This window comes from Giraffa tippelskirchi, chromosome 4, assembly GCF_054371585.1.
Source record: "Giraffa tippelskirchi isolate mGirTip1 chromosome 4, T2T-mGirTip1v1.2.pri, whole genome shotgun sequence".
NCBI lineage: Eukaryota > Metazoa > Chordata > Mammalia > Artiodactyla > Giraffidae > Giraffa > Giraffa tippelskirchi.
In genome coordinates this window covers 158,278,537-158,300,268 of record NC_137278.1, presented here as the reverse complement: position 1 = coordinate 158,300,268, position 21,732 = coordinate 158,278,537, and the positions used below count along the sequence as shown (strand labels likewise).

General features: G+C 34.2%; 1 protein-coding gene across 12 annotated transcripts in view; it reads left to right on the top strand.

The window, feature by feature from the left end:
• Positions 1-21,732, top strand: part of CDK17 (cyclin dependent kinase 17) — a 128,254-nt gene that overhangs the window by 79,641 nt on the left and 26,881 nt on the right. For 7 of the 12 annotated variants that reach the window (XM_081595335.1, XM_081595338.1, XM_081595337.1 and 4 more), the window contains 12 exons: positions 3,486-3,542; positions 5,602-5,716; positions 6,454-6,548; positions 6,878-6,940; positions 9,190-9,313; positions 11,038-11,158; positions 13,531-13,628; positions 14,127-14,232; positions 16,711-16,753; positions 17,983-18,073; positions 19,363-19,440; positions 19,965-21,712. In XM_081595335.1, the coding sequence (XP_081451461.1) occupies positions 3,486-3,542; positions 5,602-5,716; positions 6,454-6,548; positions 6,878-6,940; positions 9,190-9,313; positions 11,038-11,158; positions 13,531-13,628; positions 14,127-14,232; positions 16,711-16,753; positions 17,983-18,073; positions 19,363-19,440; positions 19,965-20,002 (1,029 nt within the window). In that variant the 3' untranslated portion in view covers positions 20,003-21,712. Of the gene's footprint in view, positions 1-3,485; positions 3,543-5,601; positions 5,717-6,453; positions 6,549-6,877; positions 6,941-9,189; positions 9,314-11,037; positions 11,159-13,530; positions 13,629-14,126; positions 14,233-16,710; positions 16,754-17,982; positions 18,074-19,362; positions 19,441-19,964; positions 21,713-21,732 lie in introns of those variants that run through there. The other 5 variants (XR_014083406.1, XR_014083405.1, XR_014083408.1 and 2 more) reach the window with 2 other exon arrangements.

Sequence of the window (21,732 nt, the reverse complement as noted above, 5' to 3'; positions counted from 1 at the left end):
ATCCTATAATAATCAATGCTACTTACAAGTTACTCTAAATTACAGGAAGACTATTATAAATTATAATTTGTTTTTATTTTATTTAACTTTCATGTGCTTATTGTATAAGAGCTATTTTTTTATTTTTATTTTTATTGGAGGATAGTTGCTTTACAATATTGTATTGATTTCTGCCATACATCAGCATGAATCAGCCACAGATATACATATGTCCCCTCCCTCCTCCTGAACCCTCCTCCCATTTCCCTCCCCACCCCACCCCTCTAGGTTGTCACAGAGCACTGGGTTGAGCTCCTTGTGTCACACAGCAAATTCCCACTTGCTATCTGTTTTACATATGGTAATGTATATGTTTCCATGCTAGTCTCTCAATTTGTCCCACCCTCTCCTTCCCCCACTGTGTTCACAAGTCTGTTCTCTTTATGTCCTGTGTTTCCATTGCTACCCTGCAAATAGGTTCATCAGTACCATCTTTCTAGATTCCAGATGCATGCGTTAATATAGAGTATTTGTCTTTCTCTTTCTGACTTAACAGTGAAATGTTACTCAGCTATAAGAGCTATTTGAACAGGAGTTTGTTTGTTTTTCCAAAAAGCTAAGTATTAGAGCAGTGAAGTATCAGAAAAAAAATTATCTTCATTTGAAGCAGAATTAAGATTTTTATATTGTATTAAAATGCAAAGTGTATTGTTCCAATCATACAGCTATTATTTCTGTTTTTATGAGACTTTAAAAATATTCTAAAATAATCTAGGATGAAACTCAGTCCAGATTGTGAACTCATGAGAGGAGGGATCATGTCTGTCTTCTTCACTGTATCCCCAGTACCTAGCATTATGCTTGGTAAATGTTGAATAAATGAGCTTTGTCTTCTGTCCTCTGAATAATTTCCGTAGGAGAGCGTGTCAACAAGCTAGTCATTATGTCTATTGTTAATCTTGTCATGTTCAGCAGATAAAAATGCAAGCAAAATTTTCTAGAAATTCCATATAAAGATTCAGTTAAGTAATAAATTGGATGTAATTACTAAATCCTAAAGGTTGGGAATCATTAAAATGTGGTCAACCCAATTCAAAACCTCTTTAATTGGGTTGTGGCAGACAATTCCAGTATTTACCCTCTTTTTAAAAAGCGTACTTTTCAATATATTTTAATGATCTCACTAAATTTCACTATTTAAAGAGTGACTCTTTGTAATGTTAATATTTCTTGCATCTCTTATAGTTTATTCCTTGTATACTTTATATGATATGGTAATCTCTACATCAGTACTGTCTTTACAGTCTTGAATTTGTAGTTCGTTCATCCACTCTTTAAAAAAAAAACTTTAGCATTTTTGTCAAAGCCACCGTTAGACCAAAGTGTACTTGATCTTATAAGGACATTCTAGTATTTATTCACTTAAGATTAAAAAAATGAATAAGAAAATTTCCAAACTCCTAATAAGAAAAAGTTCCCAGGGAATTCCCTGGTGGTCCAGTGGTTTAGGACAATGTACTTTTGCTGTTGGGGGCGTGGTTCAGTCCCTGGTTGAGGAACTAAGTTTCCACAAGACGTGGTGTGGCAAAAAAAAAAAAAAGTTCCTTGCTTATAGTTATATTTTACTATGTGCTTCTCACTGTTGCAGATGATGACATTTTAATTATATCTTGTTGGGGGGGACATTGATAATTTTGTTCATACTAGTTTCCATTTATTCTTGCTATTAGTTCTTTTTCCTTCATAAAAAAATCAGGTGAGACTTGAAATTCATGTCAAATTAGTTCCATGTTTGTGAATTTAATCACCTGAATTCTAGAGATAGGTATAAGAAAATAAACACACTATCATAGTTTGTGTGACCTTGGCAATTAGCCTTTTTTTTTTTAAGTGTTATGTGAGATCATATGTAAATAGACTATAGAAAAACTACAAAATCAAAAGATTATTCAGAATCAGGTTCTCCTGTATCAAATCGTGGTCTCTTTGCTACATTTCCCATAGTAAAATTAAAATAAAAGATTCCATTTGTATTTGGAAAGTGTTGTCTATTGTAGTTTTATTATCCTGTATAATTATTGACAATACAGAATAAGGACTTAATATCTGTCAATCATATATAAAATAGTGTGTGGGTAGATGGATCATGATGGGTTCCAAAAATCTCACTTCTTTTTTTTTTTAAATACCATATATAGAAAAAAGTCTTTAACAGTACACAGAGAGAAGCAATTTTTCAGTCCTTCGGTGATAACTGCCAGTACCACCTGTGACCACGGTTTTTATTAGTTTACCAGAATTGAATGAGTACCATTGAATATGCAGTTTTCCTCATGGCTTTTAAAGTGATATATATGTCTTGTAAAAAAGGATAACAACAGTTCCTTTGAGAGGCCCCTGCTACTTTTAACTGTCAGTTTTGGGCAGTTTACCTTTTTGTTTCAAGCGGTGAGTGATGTTAAGTCAGATTGTCAAGTATCATTTTTATTTTGTTCAACACCTCCAGAAAAAGTGTATCTGAACCTCCAGAATTTGACATAGAATTTAATGATCCAGCATATACCTTTAAGAGCTGAAGTTATATATAAAAGAACATTATTCCTTTCATTGGCTACTTAAGGGCATTAGTATCACTCTGAGAAGTGAAGTTTTAGATTACTGTTGCCCTTTCCACTATCTACAAAAGGGGTACTAGAAAAGAATTTAAGAAAATTCTTATTCTCTTCTTTTTAACTATTTTCCCCTATCTCTGCTCTCTTAGTCTCTAAATTTTTATCATTTTATTTTTTCCCCTAAATCTTTTGTGTTAGGTGTTTTTTAAAATTATTTTTTAAATACTGGGTTTCCATTGCATATTTGAGTATTCCATCTACCTCATTTATCGACTCCATACAACATAGTTAAACAAGCTCAAGGAATTTAAAAGCAATGCTTTTGAGAACTCACTTTTAAAGCCTTTTGTGGGGGATGGAGGAGACTGATTTAGACTTATATTACTTCTTCTGTGTTACCCATTTCCTGACTCATCATAGAGTATGACATGTAGTTATCTTTCTTATTATATTTCAATGGGAAAACCTGGAATAGTGTTTTGTTTGCAGGCCTTCCTAGGGAAAACAAAAGATTGACGGAGGAAAATACGTAGGAAAATTGGTTATTTTGTGATTTTGTTAAATCATGTAGTTATCTTTAATAAAATGCTTTCGTATCCTAAAATGCCTGTGATATCTTAAAATTTCAGAGTCTAAAGGTAGAACAGAATTTTTTCAAAGCAGAATGTTTATCGATTTGTAAAAAAGATGAGTTGACAATTTTAATTGTGAACTTTGTTTTTGAGCCTTTGAATGTTCAAATTTTAAAAAATTATTTTAAAATTTGACAGATGTTCAACTCTTTAATCAGATTTTTCTATTCCAAAACATTCCAAGAGCAGGAGAATTTCAGATATTGAGGCAGAGAAGAATTGAAATTTTAAGAATACTAAATCCATAATTGTTTGCTTTCAGTCAGAAATTGGGTTTGGAAAAATGGAAACCTACATCAAATTGGAAAAGCTTGGAGAGGTAAGTTAATACTTATTTCGAAAATGTAAGATACATATTTTTCTTGTTTATCACCTAAAAGATTGTATCTTGTCCTATAAAGGCAACAGAATGTTAGAAGGAAATGCCCTTCAATTCTTGAAATTATTCCATCAGTGTGAGAAGAAATGAATTTTTTTAATAGCATTGTAACCTTCTGTTGATGCACAAAATATTGTGCTTTTTTGGTAACAAAATAGGCATCTATCTTTTAGTTTGCTCCTTGGTACTCTGTGACTGTGCTGTCATATGGGAAATTCCATGTGTTCAAACTTGTGAAAAATCAAAATACTACCTGTAAGGCTAAAGATGCATCTTAAAGGTTAAGGAAATTCTTGGCTCATTTTTTTGAAATGAAATTCTAGGTTTTTTTCTTGAACTTGCTACTAGTGCTAATTTTGAAATGGTCTGCTTCCCAGAGTGATAAAGTGCAAAATAACAGAATTAGTTAATAGGGAGGCCTTACTGCCAACATCCGCTGTATCATCAAAAAAGCAAGAGGGTTCCATAACAACATCTATTTCTGCTTTATTGACTATGCCAAAGCCTTTGACTGTGTGGATCACAATAAACTGTGGAAAATTCTGAAAGAGATGGGACTACCAGACCATCTGACCTGTCTCTTGAGAAACCTGTATGCAGGTCAGGAAACAACAGTTAGAACTGGACATGGAACAACAGACTGGTTCCAAATAGGAAAAGCAGTACGTCAAGGCTGTATATTGTCACCCTGCTTATTTAACTTACATGCAGAGGACATCATGAGAAACGCTGGGCTGGAAGAAACACAAGCTGGAGTCAAGATTGCCGGGAGAAATATCAATAACCTCAGATATGTAGATGATACCACCCTTATGGCAGAAAGCGAAGAAGAACTAAAGAGCCTCTTGATGAAAGTGAAAGAGGAGAGTGAAAAAGTTGGCTTAAAGCTCAACATTCAGAAAACTAAGATCATGGCATCTGGTCCCATCACTTCATGGGAAATAGATGGGGAAACAGTGGAAACAGTGTCAGACTTTAGTTTTTTGGGCTCCAAAATCACTGCTGATGGTGATTGCAGCCATGAAATTAAAGGACGCTTACTCCTTGGAAGGAAGGTTATGACCAACCTAGATAGCATATTTAAAAGCAGAGACATTACTTTGCCAACAAAGGTCCATCTAGTCCAGGCTATGGTTTTTCCAGCAGTCATGTGTGGATGTGAGAGTTGGACGGTGAAGAAAGCTGAGCGCCGAAGAATTGATGCTTTTGAACTGTGGTGTTGGACAAGACTCTTGAGGGTCCCTTGGCCTGCAAGGAGTTCCAACCAGTCCATCCTAAGGGAGATCAGTCCTGAGTGTTCATTGGAAGGACTGATGTTGAGGCTGAAACTCCAATACTTTGGCCACCTCATATGAAGAGTTGACTCATTGGAAAAGACCCTAATGCTGGGAAGGATTGGGGGCAGGAGGAGAAGGAGACGACAGAGGATGAGATGGTTAGATGGCATCACCGACTCGATGGACGTGGGTTTGGGTAGACTCCGGGAGTTGGTGATGGACAGGGAGGCCTGGCGTGCTGCGATTCATGGGGTCGCAAAGAGTCGGACACGACTGAGTAACTGAACTGAAGGGAGTTTGAGAACTGTCTGTAGAATACATTTGGTTTTTAAAGGAGAGCTAGCTGTAGCATACAGAGATTCTGAAAATGGGTAAAATTTTAATAATACTTAGAGTTTCAGTTTTCACTTAATGTGCTTAATTTCCTCAATCTTCACATACCATTGTAGTTATAGTTAATACAATACTTTTAAATTAAATATTCTCCTTATGTTTTTACTTGAAGCACTCTGTAGGGTTGTAAGAGTAGGGAAGCTGTGCACAGGGAACTGAAAGTCCTCTTAGCTGTAGGAAAACCAAGACTAATCATGGTGGAGTTTTCTCTGCAAGGTGGAATTTAACACATGGTTAGAAATTAGAAATTTAGTTAGGGCTCTTTCTGTATTGATAATATAGATAGACTCATGCTGCTTTCATGTATCTTTCAAAAATATATTTTGTAGGGTACATATGCAACAGTATATAAAGGAAGAAGTAAATTGACAGAGAATTTGGTGGCCTTGAAAGAGATCCGGTTGGAACATGAAGAAGGTGCACCCTGCACAGCAATAAGAGAAGGTATAATTAGTACTTCTTGTGAGCAGAATGTTTTATGAAATTTATATAGAACATTTTAAAACCAAAGCTATGTAATAAGAGTTCACTTTTTGTAAGTACAAAGAGCTCGGATATAGAAATAATACATGACTGGAAAATAATATGCCATCACAACTAATGGCATCTCATTGAGGAAAAAGAATACAATAAAATGAGGTCCTGATATCTAAAGCTAAAATATTTAACAAAAAGGAATTAGATATATTATCATACATCTTATGATGAAATACTATGAAGTCATAAGATCATTGTCATAGACAAATACTTGACATTGGGAAATGTTACATATTGGTGCATGGGAGAAGAGCTGACCATAAATAGTGTATACAGGATGTAAATATATTTTTATAATGGTACCATTTTTTTTAAAGGATTATCCAGAAAATGGCTTGAGGCAACTGATAAGCCAGTTTGGAAGAAGAAAACATAACTTGGGACAGTCTCAATAAGTTAACATTTGAGGGAAAAAAAGATGTTATGAAGAGTATTAATGTAGTATTGGGAATAATTTAAGTATTAAAAATATCAAACCCAGTACCATAAAAGAAAAGGAAAAATTCTATTAAAATTTCTACTACAAATCCCCTTGGATTGTTTTAAGAGACTCCTAAATTCAGGCATTCATATGTTAAACTTAGGGTTTTTTAAAAGACTGGCTACCACAGACTAAATAATTGGCTTTCTTTTCTGTTTTGCAGTTTCACTATTAAAGGATCTAAAACATGCAAATATAGTAACCTTACATGACATTGTTCATACAGATAAATCTTTGACTCTGGTCTTTGAGTATCTGGTAAGCATTTAATAAAACTTCAGTATTTAATTTTGCTATAATAAAACATCACAGATTGGATTTTTTTTAACAGCCCCAGGGACATTCTTGTTATTAGTATTTAATTATGTGTGGTACATTCAGTATCTTTCTTCAAAAAACAACTAATTTTTTTAAAAAAGAATATTTAATATCTATAACTGAATCACTTTTCTGTATACCAGAAACTAACACAACATTGAAAAGCAACTATACTTCAATTTTAAAAAGCACACTTATTTTTAAAAACTAAATAAGTAAATGTCATGCCTTATCAAAACTATGTATCACATAGTGCTATATTTTTTTAGGATAAAGATCTAAAACAGTACATGGATGACTGTGGAAACATCATGAGTATGCACAATGTAAAGGTATGCTTACTGTGTCGTTTAAAATTTTGTTTAGAGACAAACACTTAAGCAGAGACAAACTGCATTACATAATGAAATACGCCAGTCTCGTAACTATTCTGCTTCGGAATTTTTTGTTACGCATTTTAAATAGGCTGTTGTTGTCTGAACACATTTACTCAGAACTTTGTTTGCTATACTGTAGTATTTCCTAGAATCAGACCTTTTTTGTAGAACTACTTCATTTTAAAAGTTTTAATAAGTACTTCAGAGGAATTTGAGGTTTTTGAGTAGGAGCCACCTGTTTTCCTTGCTTGGCCCTTCAATAAACCTTAACCTTTTTCTGCTTCAAAACAGAAAAGTCTTCTGACATTTCCTTTCACAGTATTATTGGTTCTCTTGGATATATATAGAATACATTTATAGGTATATTCTGCTTAAAAAGAAAACAACAAGCCTGTTTTATCAGAATCCAAATGTTTCAGGTAAATGAAAATGATACAGTGCATTTTGTAAAGGGCCTCCTTTAAATGGCAAAGTCCTCATATTTAGAATGGTATTTAATTTAATTATAAAACAACTTTTGAAAGTACTAATCTAATGAGTAAGGTCAGGAAGCTGCATAGGTGTTAGGAATACTAGTCTGGAAATACCATTCTGCACTATTAGGAGGAAAAGTAAGATAATTATGTTTTCTTACCTGAAAAATATGTGAAGATGCAAGTAATGATAGAAAAGTTTGACATAAACTTTGTGCCAGATAAAGCCCAAAAGTAAAAGTAAGATCAAGTAAAAACGCTTTATACAGTTGTGTTCTTACACTAGGTTTCTTTGACTGGATTTACTCCAAATTTAGCAAAGATCTGTTTATCCGAACTCAATCAATGGTTCGTGAGACTGTTTTGGAAATAGGCTGTCCCAGCTGTGATTTTGCAACAGTTCCAGGTCTATAGATACTAACTTTAAACTTAAGATACTTTTTAAAATAGTTAAGTTTGGTATAAAGGAGAGCCAGTTTCTTTTACTAAAAAATAGTCCAAAATATTTGGATATAACACATTGCTAGGAATTTTAGAATAAGGCTTTAAGTTTTAAGTCTCTTTTCCATATATTTTCTATGAGAATTGTTCTCATCATATTTTATATTTTATTTGGCAAAGTGTTATGAATCTCACTTGTGTTTACTTCTTCTTATGGTTTTTCCTGCAATCATATTATCAGTAATTTGGAAATAAAGTTGTCCTTAATTATCATAATTTGACAAAGATTTGAGAAGTTTATTTGTCTTGAGCCCAGTCTGCATGCCTGAATTAAGTTGCAAGGTATTTTATTCTCTGTTAAACATAAAAAGTAATGAGAATATTTGGAAGTAGTAATTTAAGAGTTTTCAAAACATAAATATGTAGAGTATAGAAGCTCTGCTAATTACAATTTCTTCCGGCCCACTGTTCACCTGCTGCCTTGGCTTATTCTCGAAGTTCTAATGCTATTTTTCACCTTCCAAGAAAACCAAGGGTACACTCCTGAATGCTCTGGACTTGAGGCTCTTTTGTTAACCACAAAGAATCAAATACCTTCTGCGTTTCATATTCCCTTTTCCACCAAAATCTGCAACAAAAATGTCTACCATTAGCCTTATAGAAATTGCTTTTTTCCAAGAGTCATTCAGAGCTCCACAGTGCTTAATCCCTTTTCTGAATCATAGCAGGTTTTGAAGGCTGAGTGGGAGGTGCTGAAAGTAAAGTACCCGGGAGGTGGGTGATAGAAGCTGGGTTAGGTTATTTTAGGTTATTTTTATAGCACGTAATTTGCCAGAGCTGTGCAGCACCGATCTCTTTGACACATCAAAATGTTCATAAAACCACCAACTCCAGTGCCTTATATTAAAGGCTTTGTCCCACATCGGTTTTTTTTCAGGGGGAGTAGGGTGGGGTAATGGTAGAAGATTGATTGTTTTGTGAGAATTTCATAATTAAACTGTAAACCTAATTAGTAGACCTGTAAGTTTATGAGGTACATTTATTTAAAATCATTTTCAGTAACAAGTGAACTATTACTACTAAGATAAAGTTTCATTTGTTCACACTAAAAAAATAGATGCTTCAAATAGAATAATAAATTATAAAATTCAGATAAGTATGTAAGGAAAAGGAGATGGTTCCTTTTTTTTCTTTGACTATTCTAGGTCAGTTGCTTTTCTGTTTACCGTAACTTATACCAAAGTATGTCTTATTATCTGTAAGACTAATTTCTGTTTTTTGTTTCCATAGCTGTTTTTATACCAAATTCTACGTGGTTTGGCATATTGCCACAGAAGAAAGGTGTTACACCGAGATTTAAAACCACAGAACCTCCTCATTAATGAAAAAGGAGAATTAAAGCTAGCAGATTTTGGTATGGAATGTATGAGATATTTGTAGATAGTTCTAGGTGGTTAAGTTTAAAAAAAACAAACGAGTATTGACACTGTATGATTGCTTTTATGTGGGTTTAGAAGTTTTTGGAAGATATTTGAAAATTTTGGTGGTCAGTTATGTTAGTGAATGCTAAACATCACAGGTTCTCAGAAGTGGTCCATAGTCCCCTAAACATGCTGAGACCCTTTCAGGGGATCTCCAAAGGTATAAAGTTGTTGTTGATCTAGATTATCCTGTGATCAGGGAAGTATTCATATAAATAGACATTTTCATTAATAAAAATGGCTTATATAATAATACCATGTCACATTTGGCTAAGTTAGACGAGATTATTGTCTATTGCATTTCATGCCAGTATTGCAAATCTAATTGTGAACTGAACCAGAAGCCTGTTTGAGCAAGTACCATAGTTTAGAATTCTCTCAGGAGAAGAAGTATAGGTACTGAGGAAACTACAACTGCAGTTGCTTTGATGTTGTATGTATAGGAATAGCAAATGTGCAGCCTGTCCTTTCCCCCTTATAACCCAGTATTATATCAGGAAGAGGAATCAGAAAGTTGCTCCCATTTGCTAATTATCAAAAAATTTTGAATTTATTTTACCAAATTGGGATGGTAGAGTAAAATCTGTAATTAAATAAAATAATGTCAACGTTGTTTCAGTTACATCCTTTAGCCCTTAAACTAAATGAAAATAGTATGAGTACTGCCTGATTTAAAAAAAAAAAATTCACTTGGGTGACTATATCTGGTTTAACAAAGTATTGAATTATCTTTCTATGACATTTTTCTTACTTAGTATTTTAATCAGATATAATAGTTACACACAGCACAAATCACAGCCTGTGAATGAATTATTCCCTGTTGTTTGAAATAAAGTATATGTTAAAATTATTTCTTCAGATAGCTTTTAAAAAGTTACTTCTTTAGGTGATCAGAATTTGGAGGCATGGAGGTAATAAAAGCAACTCTTACACTAGTGGCTCAAGAGAGAAAGTTGTGAGCTCTTGCCTTTATATCTAGATAATCAGTGAATTTCATATTCAACAGGCAAAGGAATGGTACATGTTATCTACAGCAACTAATAATATCCAAAGACCAAGTTCATTGTATTTTAATATTAACTATATAACGTAAAACTTAAGAAGTACAGAATGACAGTGTAGTTTCTTCCAAGGAAACTTTTTAAATAAAAACTTCTGCGAGGGAATTGTTAATAAAACTTAACAGGATCATGGACCAGTAACTTCATGCTTTTTGGTAAGAATTGGTACAGCAAATGAAAAGTGTAATCAGGTTAAAAGTCAATAAGCCTATAACTGCAAGAAGTAAAATTGTTTATCTTAATATCATTGGCCTGTTTTGCATTAATTTAAATTGAAGTAGGAAGTAATTTTGGCATAATCATGGATAGAAGGAAGATATCTGAAGTTTAGATTAGCCCAGATACTGAGACCGGGTGCATTCACTCATAAAAGTAAACATAGTCCCTGACTGTGGAATTGTTATTATTTAGTTTAATTACATGAAAATTTGCTGACCCAAGACCATGCATACTCAAAAATTCATAAAACGAATTTTGTTAAGCTTCAAAAAGGGTATCGAGTAGCCATTTCAGGCATCCTTGTGACTGGAGTCATTGTAGTCATATGAACTGGGAAATACATTCTAGCTATTTCTTGTTTTCTTTTCCCTGTGAAGGACTAGCCAGAGCCAAGTCTGTTCCCACAAAGACCTACTCAAATGAAGTTGTCACACTTTGGTACCGGCCACCTGATGTGCTTCTGGGTTCCTCAGAGTACTCAACACAGATTGACATGTGGTAAATATGTGCATATGTTATTGCCATTTATAATTTTGAAAGAATGTAGCCATTAACACAGGACATACTGATTGGTATTTGGCTTTAAGGAGATGTTTTTTTAAAGAGAGACAATATAAACAAGGATGAAGAGTTCTGGCAAGTAGGATCACCTAGGTTTAAAGACCAATTCTACCACTTAAACTGTATAACCTTTTTGAAATTACTGGCCTGTGCCTTGGTTTCCTCATTTAAGGAAATGGGAATCATAACAATAACTATTTTAAAAGCCTGTTCTGTGAATAATGTTAAGACCAAATGAGCTGATATATATAAAGCACTTTGAAGAGTGTCTGGTACAAAATTATTATTTTTATCATTGTTTAATATTCACCAAAACCCACTTGCTTTAAGTTGATCTCAACATAGTGAAATACAGTAGTAATCTTCCTCACCCGGCACTTTGATCATGACACTCCTTTATTCAAACACATTTGCTGCTTCCCCATTCACTACCTGTTATATAATAAGGTATCGTTCTTCAATCTGATGTTTAATAATCTTCATAAAACGTCTCTACCGTTTTCAGTTTACTTCAGACTATTCAGCATAGATGTTTCCATTTAGCCAAATGGCTACTTACTATATTTCATAAATAACCTGGGCTTTCCCAGCTTTGCTCTTATATTCATACCAGTTCACCTGTCTTGAATGACTACTCTGTTTCTCTGACTAAGGCCTGTGCCTAGGGCCTTCAAAAAATAGTTTTTCATAAATCCTCCCTGACTATAACCTAGCCTCCCATGGCTAATTTTTTCCTGTGAACTGTGGTTACACTTAACTGCAAGTACTCTTTGTGTAGTGATAAATCATATACTTTGTTTTGTTGTTGTCTTGGGTTGAACATTTATATAATTTGTATTGTGAAACATTTTTTCTTTTCTAAGCTTCTTTAAATTTTGGGAAATATATATAACCAAATTTACCATTAAGTACATTTACAGTGCTGTGCATCCATCATCATCAATCTCCACAACTTTTTTCATTTTGCAGACTGAAACTCTGTACTTATTAAATGGTAACTCCCATTTCCCTCTCCCTCCACTGTTTTTCTTTCTGTGTTTGTGAATTTGACTTTTCTAAGTACCTCATATAGGTGAAATCATACAGTATTTGTTTTGTTGTAACTGGTTTATTTTACTTAGCATAAATGTCATCAAGGTTTACCCCTGGTGAAGATAGATACTTGACTTTTTTATGTGTCAGAATTTCCTTCATTTTTAAGGCTGAATAATCACTGTACATACCGGAGAAGGCAATGGCACCCTACTCCAGTGCTCTTGCCTGGAAAATCCCATGGACAGAGGAGCCTGGTAGGCTGCAGTCATGGGGTCGCTAAGAGTCAGACACGACTGAGAGACTTCACTTTCACTTTTCACTTCCATGCATTGGAGAAGGAAATGGCAATCCACTCCAGTGTTCTTGCCTGGAGAATCCCAGGGACGGGGGAGCCTGGTGGGCTGCCGTCTGTGGGGTCGCACAGAGTCGGACACGACTGAAGTGACTTAGCAGCAGCAGCAATCACTGTACGTATATGTTATTTTGTTTATTGATTCATGCACTGATGGACAGTTGGGTTGTTACCACGTTTTGGCTTTTTGTGCTGCTGTGGACATGAGTGTACAAATACCTCTTTGAGATACTGCTTTCCTTTTGGTTATATACTTGGAATTGCTAGATCATATGGCAATTCAATTTTACATTTTTTGATCAGTTACCATACTGTTTCCCTAGTGGCTCCATTATTTAATCTTCTATATAATATTTTAATTTATATATATGTAATTGCTAGGTTGTGAGTCTTTTAAAGGAAGGACTCCTATCTTAAACTCATGTCTTCACACAGGTCCTAGAAGACAGTATCTATTTAGTGAGCCTCTATCCATTTCTCTTCCTTCTCTTAACACATTCTCTCCCTCTCTCTCTCTCTGTCTTACTCACTCTCACTCACTTTACCCCACATCTATGAGCTCTGTCTCTGCTTCCTACATAAAAACATCTTGAATCATTTGTTTCTCCCTAACTCTGCTGACCACTGCCTAACACATAGTAAGCATTAAATCACTATTAGCTATGGTTAGTGGTATTCTTTAAGGATCATGCAGAAGAGGGCTGGACATTTTAAGTGGGGAAAATGGATATAGAAGTACGGAAGATGAGACAAATAAGCTAAATGTTAACAAGTTAGTTTAGTTACATCTGAAAGAAATCTGCAGATTTTCTAGCAGGCTATTACAAAATTCTCCAGAGAGGCAGCCTTAAGGAAAAGATTCTTATGCTTAATAATATATAAATGGACTACTCTTTTTTTTTTTTAATGGTATATTTTATAGGGGCGTTGGTTGCATTTTCTTTGAAATGGCTTCTGGAAGACCTCTGTTTCCAGGATCAACTGTGGAAGATGAACTGCACTTAATTTTCCGACTGCTAGGTAACAGAAGAACTCTCTTCCCAGTGATTTGTTACCTATAATTGAGTAGCTGGATATGACTACATCTTTAAAATACATATTTATAAATTTGATACTGAGACTAACATAAATAGCTGTTATAAGAATCATAATTTGCATGTTAAGATAAAGATAGATCCTTCTAGATAACTTCTGCTTTCTATTTACTGATTTCTACCTGTGCAATAATGATTTTATGGAAAAACAGAGAAGAGAAATATTATTGAAAATTGACTTTTAGCACATTATTAGGAAATATTTTAACTTAGATGTCAAGTAGGCATCATTTTTGTGAGATCTTTGCTTAGTCTGAAAAAAAGTCTATCTTGTTTACTATTTCTATCATTCTAATTTTAGTTGAAACAATCAAATTATCAACTAAATATAAATTATTATTTAAGACACTTTTGTTCTGCCTTTATATATTTGCCTGTATAAAAATTTCTATATATTTATAAGTACATATATTTTTAAATTCAGGAACTCCATCTCAGGAAAATTGGCCAGGTGTTTCTTCAAATGATGAGTTCAAGAACTACAACTTTCCAAAATATAAACCGCAGCCTCTAATTAACCATGCACCCAGGTATTTTTTTTTTCTCTTTACGTGAAAGGGGGAACACACTATTTTTTTTTTTTTTTTTTAATTCTTTTTAGTCTCTCTCTCTTTTTTTTTCTTTTTAGTCTCTTGAACCATTTGTCATGGTAAGGATTCAGGAAAAATACTTGGTATACATACACAATTCTTAAATATTTTAGAATTTAATTTCTTCCTATGCAAATTAATTTTATAATTCAGTGACCAAGAATCATCAAACTAGGTAAATCCACAGAATTGAACTGTAAATAAAATGAGCATAGAATATATATATATTATATAATTCTAGGGTTTATATAGGTTGTTCCTTTTCCCAGAAAGAAAACATTGATTTATGCCTTATTCAATACTGTGAAGACCATGATGAAATTTATTTTTTCTACACAATTATTCTATATTTTGGGCTTCCCAGGTGGTGTAGTGGTAAAGAATCCACCTGCCAATGCAGGAGATGTAAGAGACACAGGTTCAGTCTCGGGGTCAGAAAGATCCCCTGGAGGCAGAAGTGGCAACCCACTCTAGTATTCTTACCTGGAAAATCCTATGGACAGAGGAGCCTGGCGGGCTACAAAGACCATGGGATCACAAAGAGTTGGACATGACTGAGCACATACATTCTATATTTACTTAGGAATGTGTTATAAGTAAAATCTTGGCTCTTATACAAGATGACCCATCAGAATTTTGGCCAGTGTTAATGATAATTTATATTTGAAGAATATGAACCTTCTGACCCTTCATATTCTATATGTTGCCCATCCAATTACAGACCCACCTCAGATACATCTAAGACTCCCATTACAATTTGAGTCAGAATGTTTTTACTTACGGAATGTATTACATTTCCATGAGTAATGTAGAATCACTAACCCCTTTTGTATTTTTTCATCTTTCCTTAAGAAAAAATAAATGTGAAAAGGGCACCAAGATACCAAATAAGGCAAATATCTGTTTTAATCAAAAGCCATTCACATTGCTCACAACATAACATACTCACTCTAGTTCCATTTATTCTCAAGATAGGGATGATTAATAAGATCATTCTGGTGCCAAAACTATTTTGAAAGTGTTTATGTGATTTGATAGCCTTGTCGCTAAACTAACTGGTAACATTCTAAGTAGACTTCCTAAGAAGGAAGAATAATATAACGTGTTAGACTTTTAGTATAAAAGCATAAATCCTATTTTTGTCATATATATATTGCTTGCTGTTGTAATGTCCAGGGTAAAAAGTTGCAGCTCTATAAAGCAGATTCTTCATGAGCTTAGCATCTACCTTATCTGTAGCCTGATAGCTCAGTTGGTAAAGAATCTGCCTGCAATGCAGGCGATCCTGGTTCAGTTCCTGGGTCGGGAAGATCCACTGGAGAAGGGATGGGCTACCCACTCCAGTATTCTTGGCCTTCCTTTGTGGCTCAGCTGGTAAAGAATCCACCTGCAATGTGGGAGACCTGGGTTTGATCCCTGGGTTGATCTTCTACAGGGAAGATCCCCTGGAGAAGGGAAAGGCTACCCACTCCAGTATTCTGGCCTGGAGATTTCCATGGACTATAGTCCATGCGGTCGCAGAGTCGGATACAACTGAGCGACTTTCATTTTATCTGTAGCCACAGAGTTCCGGGTGTTTGTCAGAATGGCAGACTGCAAAAGATTAGGAGACTCTGGAGAATCTCTAGGTCACAGCATCCACAGTACCTACTAAGAGCACTTGAGGTGGGAGGGAGGGGAGGCAGTTTCCGTAATTGTGCTTTTGCCAGTGAATGTCAGTGCACGATAGAATTTGTGACTTGTGACTTCTGATCAAGAGATTATCCCTTTAAGAAAACCCCTAAATCCTCTACTACCTGTTTTATTAATTTCATCCTTAGAATTTTCTATTGACTATTTCGTTGGTTTTGTATCCTTTTTAAATAAAGTTTTATGAAATTATTGAGGCATATTTAAATTGAACTTTATAGCTTCTAGTACCAAACCTTCAGCATATTGTCCTGTAAAAATTTGTCGAGTGATTCATCTCTGTTTATCTTGAACCACAGTGATAAATTTGGAGGTCCTTTAAAGTTTTGTTTTCACCTGTATAATACGAAATGATGCCGTTGTACTCTTGCCTTCACTAGAACACTATAAAAACAGATCTAGTTTACTAAAGTTTTTTTCAATAATAGAGGTTATTTTGTTTAGAGATAAAATGGTGATTTTTAAAAATTCTATCATTTCAGTAATCTAATTTACTCTTCAATATTGATATTTTGAGTTAATGCCCAGTTACTTGTGGTTTCTTAAACAAGTGGCACGATAAATCTTAAGGATAAAACAGATTTGAATCTGTTTGGAAAGCAGCAAAGTGTGCTATTTTAGGGCACTTGAATTTAGCAGATGAAAACACTTGGAAAATAGTTTTATTTAGAAAGTTTCTATCAGCTAAGATTAATAAATAAATTGCTACTTGTCCTTCCTTGTTTTTAGGTTAGACTCTGAAGGAATTGAGTTGATAACAAAATTTCTTCAGGTAAGTTACATCTTTTTTATAGTCATTAAATGGTGTGATAACTTCTCTGAGCCTTAGTTTTTTCATCTATAGAATTGGATCAGTAATATCCCTCTCATAAATAAGATTATTTATGCTAGTATCTAGCATGCTTAAGATACGTCCTTAGGTGAAAAAATATGGTTTCTCCTAGTGTGTCTGGGTCTCTCCTTGTAACCTACAACAGCCTGAGGTGAAGGTCTGTGCATAGCATATTCCCTTCACCTCCCCCTTTTTTATTTTTTGAAGCTTATTTTTGGTGATTATTGGCAATCATAGAAGCCAAAAAGGTAGTTGCTAATTGCTGTTGTTGTCCATTGACTCTCTTGGTGATTCGCCAGCAGACTATGTAGAAACAGAAAAAAGACATATAAAAATGTGCGTAGCATATTCCCTTCACTGAGGTAGTTAGCTGCTGGCACTGATCAACTGTGTCGAGGCCATGTTCTCTGCAGTTCATGTTTTCTTATGTTCTCTTTCTTTTTTCCTTATACCTACGCTTTACAGGCTGTTGTACCTCCAAATACCATCCATATCTGCATTCAGAGCAGAAACGACAGAGAGGATAAGAGTGTGTCAGTCACATTCCTCTTGTATCTGTAAAGCAAAGGCTTTTCCAAAAACCCCTCTAAGGACTTCTTCCTATGTCTCCGAAATCTTCATATGGCTAGAATATTAATTGTAAGAGAGGCTGAGAATTGGAGAGCTGGATTGCTATAATTAGCCTAAACTTAGAACAGTCATGATTCATATGTCAGAGTTGGAAGCATGAATGCCTTAAATCTACATTATCTCATGAAGGAAAAAGGGGAAATGGGTATTGAATAGGTAACTTAATAATATCTTTCATAAAGGTATTAAGTTACATTTCTAATAATCCTTTGTTGTTCATGAAGAAAAGTAACACCATAGGTCAGATATTTTGTTTTTTTCCATCACTTCAGAAAATATATGGAATCTTAATCTTTAGTTAAGATCCAGCTTTATTTTGGAAATTTGTAACAGATCATTGCTACATAAGCTCAGTAGTAACTCAGCTTAGAGCATAGTAAATTGGTTCTTAAAAATAAATCATTGTAGTAAGTAATCAAGATAACGGTAGCTCTAAACGCTTAAATGCTAATTTGTGTGTGTGTCTCCTGCCCCTCACACATGCTTTTTCCAATGTTTAGAGAAAAAAAAATTAATGGAGTTTTTTTGGTTTTTCACAGTATGAATCTAAGAAAAGGGTTTCAGCAGAAGAGGCCATGAAACATGTGTACTTTCGAAGTCTGGGACCAAGAATACATGCTTTACCTGAAAGTAAGAGAAATCTAGAGTGTGTCCTCCCATCCCCTTTATATTTTTATCCAGGTTTGGAGACTGGGGTGAATTAGGAGTTTAAGAAGGGGCTATTGTTTTTTAAGCCTAAAATTCTGATCTTTCTGTAATTAGATCAGAAATCCTTGAAGGGAGGCATATGTCTTACTTACCTGTTTTAATGTATTTCTTTTAACACTGAGCATGTTACTACGACTCTAAGAAATCAGTAGCACTTATATGTGGGTCATTAGTCCTATTGGACTTAAGCTGGAAAATACTATCCAATGATAGACATTGTCATTAGGCCCAATCTGAATTACTTTGATTCAGAGTTGTTAAAAATGGATTTCAAGCAAGTTGTAATGAAACACAGCCAAAACATTAGTTTTCTCATGAAAGTAAATTTCCTTTTTAAAATATGAAGATGGTTTTCCTTTACTGTGTTCACTCTGACTTAACTATCCCCATGACAGAGGTGAGCATATTGTCATTAAAATAGCTGATTTCTCATGCCTGAGGTAACTGCTTGATTTTACTCAGAACATTCTTAAAAATTACCCCAATATTTTACTTTAAAACTGAGCAAGGTGAGTGGGGAATTAAGAGAATATTTCGGAAATGAGCTACCAAAACCTTTCATTAATTTCCCATTCTCATTTACTAGACAGTGGTTTTCTAATTGGAATCAAGACTCCTCAAGACTTTTCACTTAGAACTTAAAGGATATTTTGTAATGAAAGACTACCTCTGTGGCAGAAATGGAAATGAGAAAGATGAATTACAAGTATTTTTTAAGATGCTATTTACATTTCATTATTACTAATAATATCAAGTTTTAAAGTTTGAGTTGCAGGAAAGGTTTATAAACCTATTTCTTGTTTTTCTGTAAAATTCTGAAGATAGTTTGAGGATTTGACCTTCACTGCCATCATAAGACAAATGGATAAAGGATAGAATAAAACTGAGTAATACATTTTGATGAGGTCTCCCAACCTCACTAAGCCCTAGAAATAAACAGTGTACATTCTCCTCAGAGAAACACACACTCACAGCCTGATTTAAAGCCAGATTGGAGGAGAAAGGTTCTGAGGGGAGATTATTTGGCTTGGTTTTCTTCTGAGAACCTTGAAACAAAAGAGACAAAAGTATTTCAGTGGCTCTAACCTTGTAAATGTAGTATAAATGTTTCACGTTCACTCAGTATGTAATTTAGACATTTTGTCTCTAGTTGGATTATATTTGCTTTAATGATAGGCTTTCATCTGCTATTTTTTGTCTATGCATTTTAGGTGTATCAATATTCAGTTTGAAAGAGATTCAGTTGCAAAAGGACCCCGGTTTTCGAAATTCTTCTTATCCAGAGACAGGTGTGTTTGTCATAAACCATTTCACATGTCGATCATGAAATTTTGCGTGGAACCAAGTTTTTGGTTTATAAATTGATCAGTAAAATTATTGATGTAAAAACCAATGTACAGTGCATTCCACAATGGTGTATGTTTAGCATTGCACATACTCACTTTTCTGTATGATGTGGGCAGCTCAGTAATTCTTCAGAGAGAAATTGATTCAGTCCAATCAGGGATCCTGAAACCTGCAGATGGCACAGAGACCTCTTACAAGTGACCTGGCTTGATCACTGACACGCCATCCCTGGCACCTGAGGCAGAAGACACATCTGTGCTCCCCTAGTCATCAGGTTCATCACTTCGAAGCATAGAAGCTGTAGACTGACCCCATCAACAAGAGGGTCCTTTAAGACAGAGCTGATCACTCTTTCCATGGAATTAGCTTTTGCTGGTGGGAACATTAGCTTCATAGAGTCACCAAATACTGTATGTGGGATAAAACTGAACCTTGAACTGCCTCATAAAATGACTTTATATTTTAGGACATGGGAAGAACAGAAGACAGAGCATGCTCTTTTAAGTCTGATAACATGGTTTCAAGCCCAGCCCCCAGCCTTTCTTATCAATCAAGGACTCAGATCTGAAGGCAATTATTTCTTTTGGTGGACTTGGAATCTTCGTTTGTCTACACTGTCCTCTTCACAGTGGAGTCTTTTTATTTCAGACCTACAAATTGTTTTTATATTTGTTGTCACAGTGTGACAATTTTTTGTACAGTTGGTTTTAAGGTCTTCTCTGCCATTAGAGCCAGTAGGTTACAGCTGTTGATGTAACTATAGCTGCAATTTTTGTGCAGGACTGAGAAACACAGTGCATTATTTATTGCGGAATCATTGCTGCTAAATAACTACTGTCTGTTTATTTAACACAACAGTTGATGCCTGAAGAAGTTGCAGTGGCTTTATTATATGTGAATGCATCTGTTTCTCCTCACAAATTGTTTTACTGCTGCATTTTTTTGTTTGTTTTTAAAATTAAACTGCATTGTTTCCTGGAATGTAAATTTAGCTTTGCTTAACAGTAAAATAAGTGAGCCAACTTGAACACTCTTACGTTCATGCTATATAATTTTTTATTGAACATTGGCAAATAGAGTAGCTAAGAAATCGATAAGCACATTATGTTTAGGAAAGCATGTGATGCAGAAGTTGATTCAAGCAAGTGAATACCTAACATTTTGGGGATCTTGAATTACATAGCAGTAAATTAAAGTTCCAAAATTATTTATTTTTACCTTTCCTCATTTTAGAAATATTTACTGCATATTATTGGATATTTGTATACTAATACACTTAACCTATTTTACATTGTGCTTTAATTTAGTTAAAACAAACCATACAAGTCCAGTCAAACATAAGAGATCTTGTTTTGTTTATTGTCTTAAATACAATTCTTTTATTAGAGTGGATGATTCTTCATTGGGGAACAATTTATTTGATTTGAGAGATGTGTGTATGTGTGTGTTTTAATAGCATTCACTTGGAATCAGCTGAAAGCTGTAATATGTATTTGAAATGAGCCATGATAAATAACAAACAAGAGAAATGAGAACTTGGAAGATTGTTTTAAAGCATTCTAGGTATTATCTGTTTACCAGAGATAGTAAATATTAGTTTTAATTATGCATCTTTTTGAACATCATAAATACACTTCGTGTTGGTAACAGTGTTTTAAGCAATTGTGTTCACTTTTAAGGACTATTTGTTTAGTGCATCTTACCAACTGCAAATCTTAATTGCTATATTTTGAAATGGTCATGTAAATTTGGGGCTTATATATCATGAAAAGAGTCATAACTTAATTCATTTTCCTGACATTCACTGTAAGACATTCAGGGGTCCTACCATTTCTGTTCAGGAAATCTTGTAGTTTATTGTTATTTAACAGTATTAAGTGAATTTTTGTATATTTCATTTTAACTTTATTTGTGAATAGTGATTGTGGCATGTTTGGGGTGTTATTTTAATATTTCATGATACTGAAGTTTTAATTTTTAAAAAAAAAAATTTCTGGAAGAAACAGATTCATGTGTAATGGTGAATATTGGACCACTACTGCTTTTCATATTTGTAAATTGGTTTTATGTTAAACTCTGTAGCCTAACAAACTGCTGTTATTTCTAACTGACAGACATGTATTAATATTGTACTTTGAAGGTTATAAATATTATGTGAAAATTCCTCCATTTTGTTTCAAAATTTATAATAACAAAATCTTCATGTTGTTAAAATGTGGTTTTGTTGAGTCACG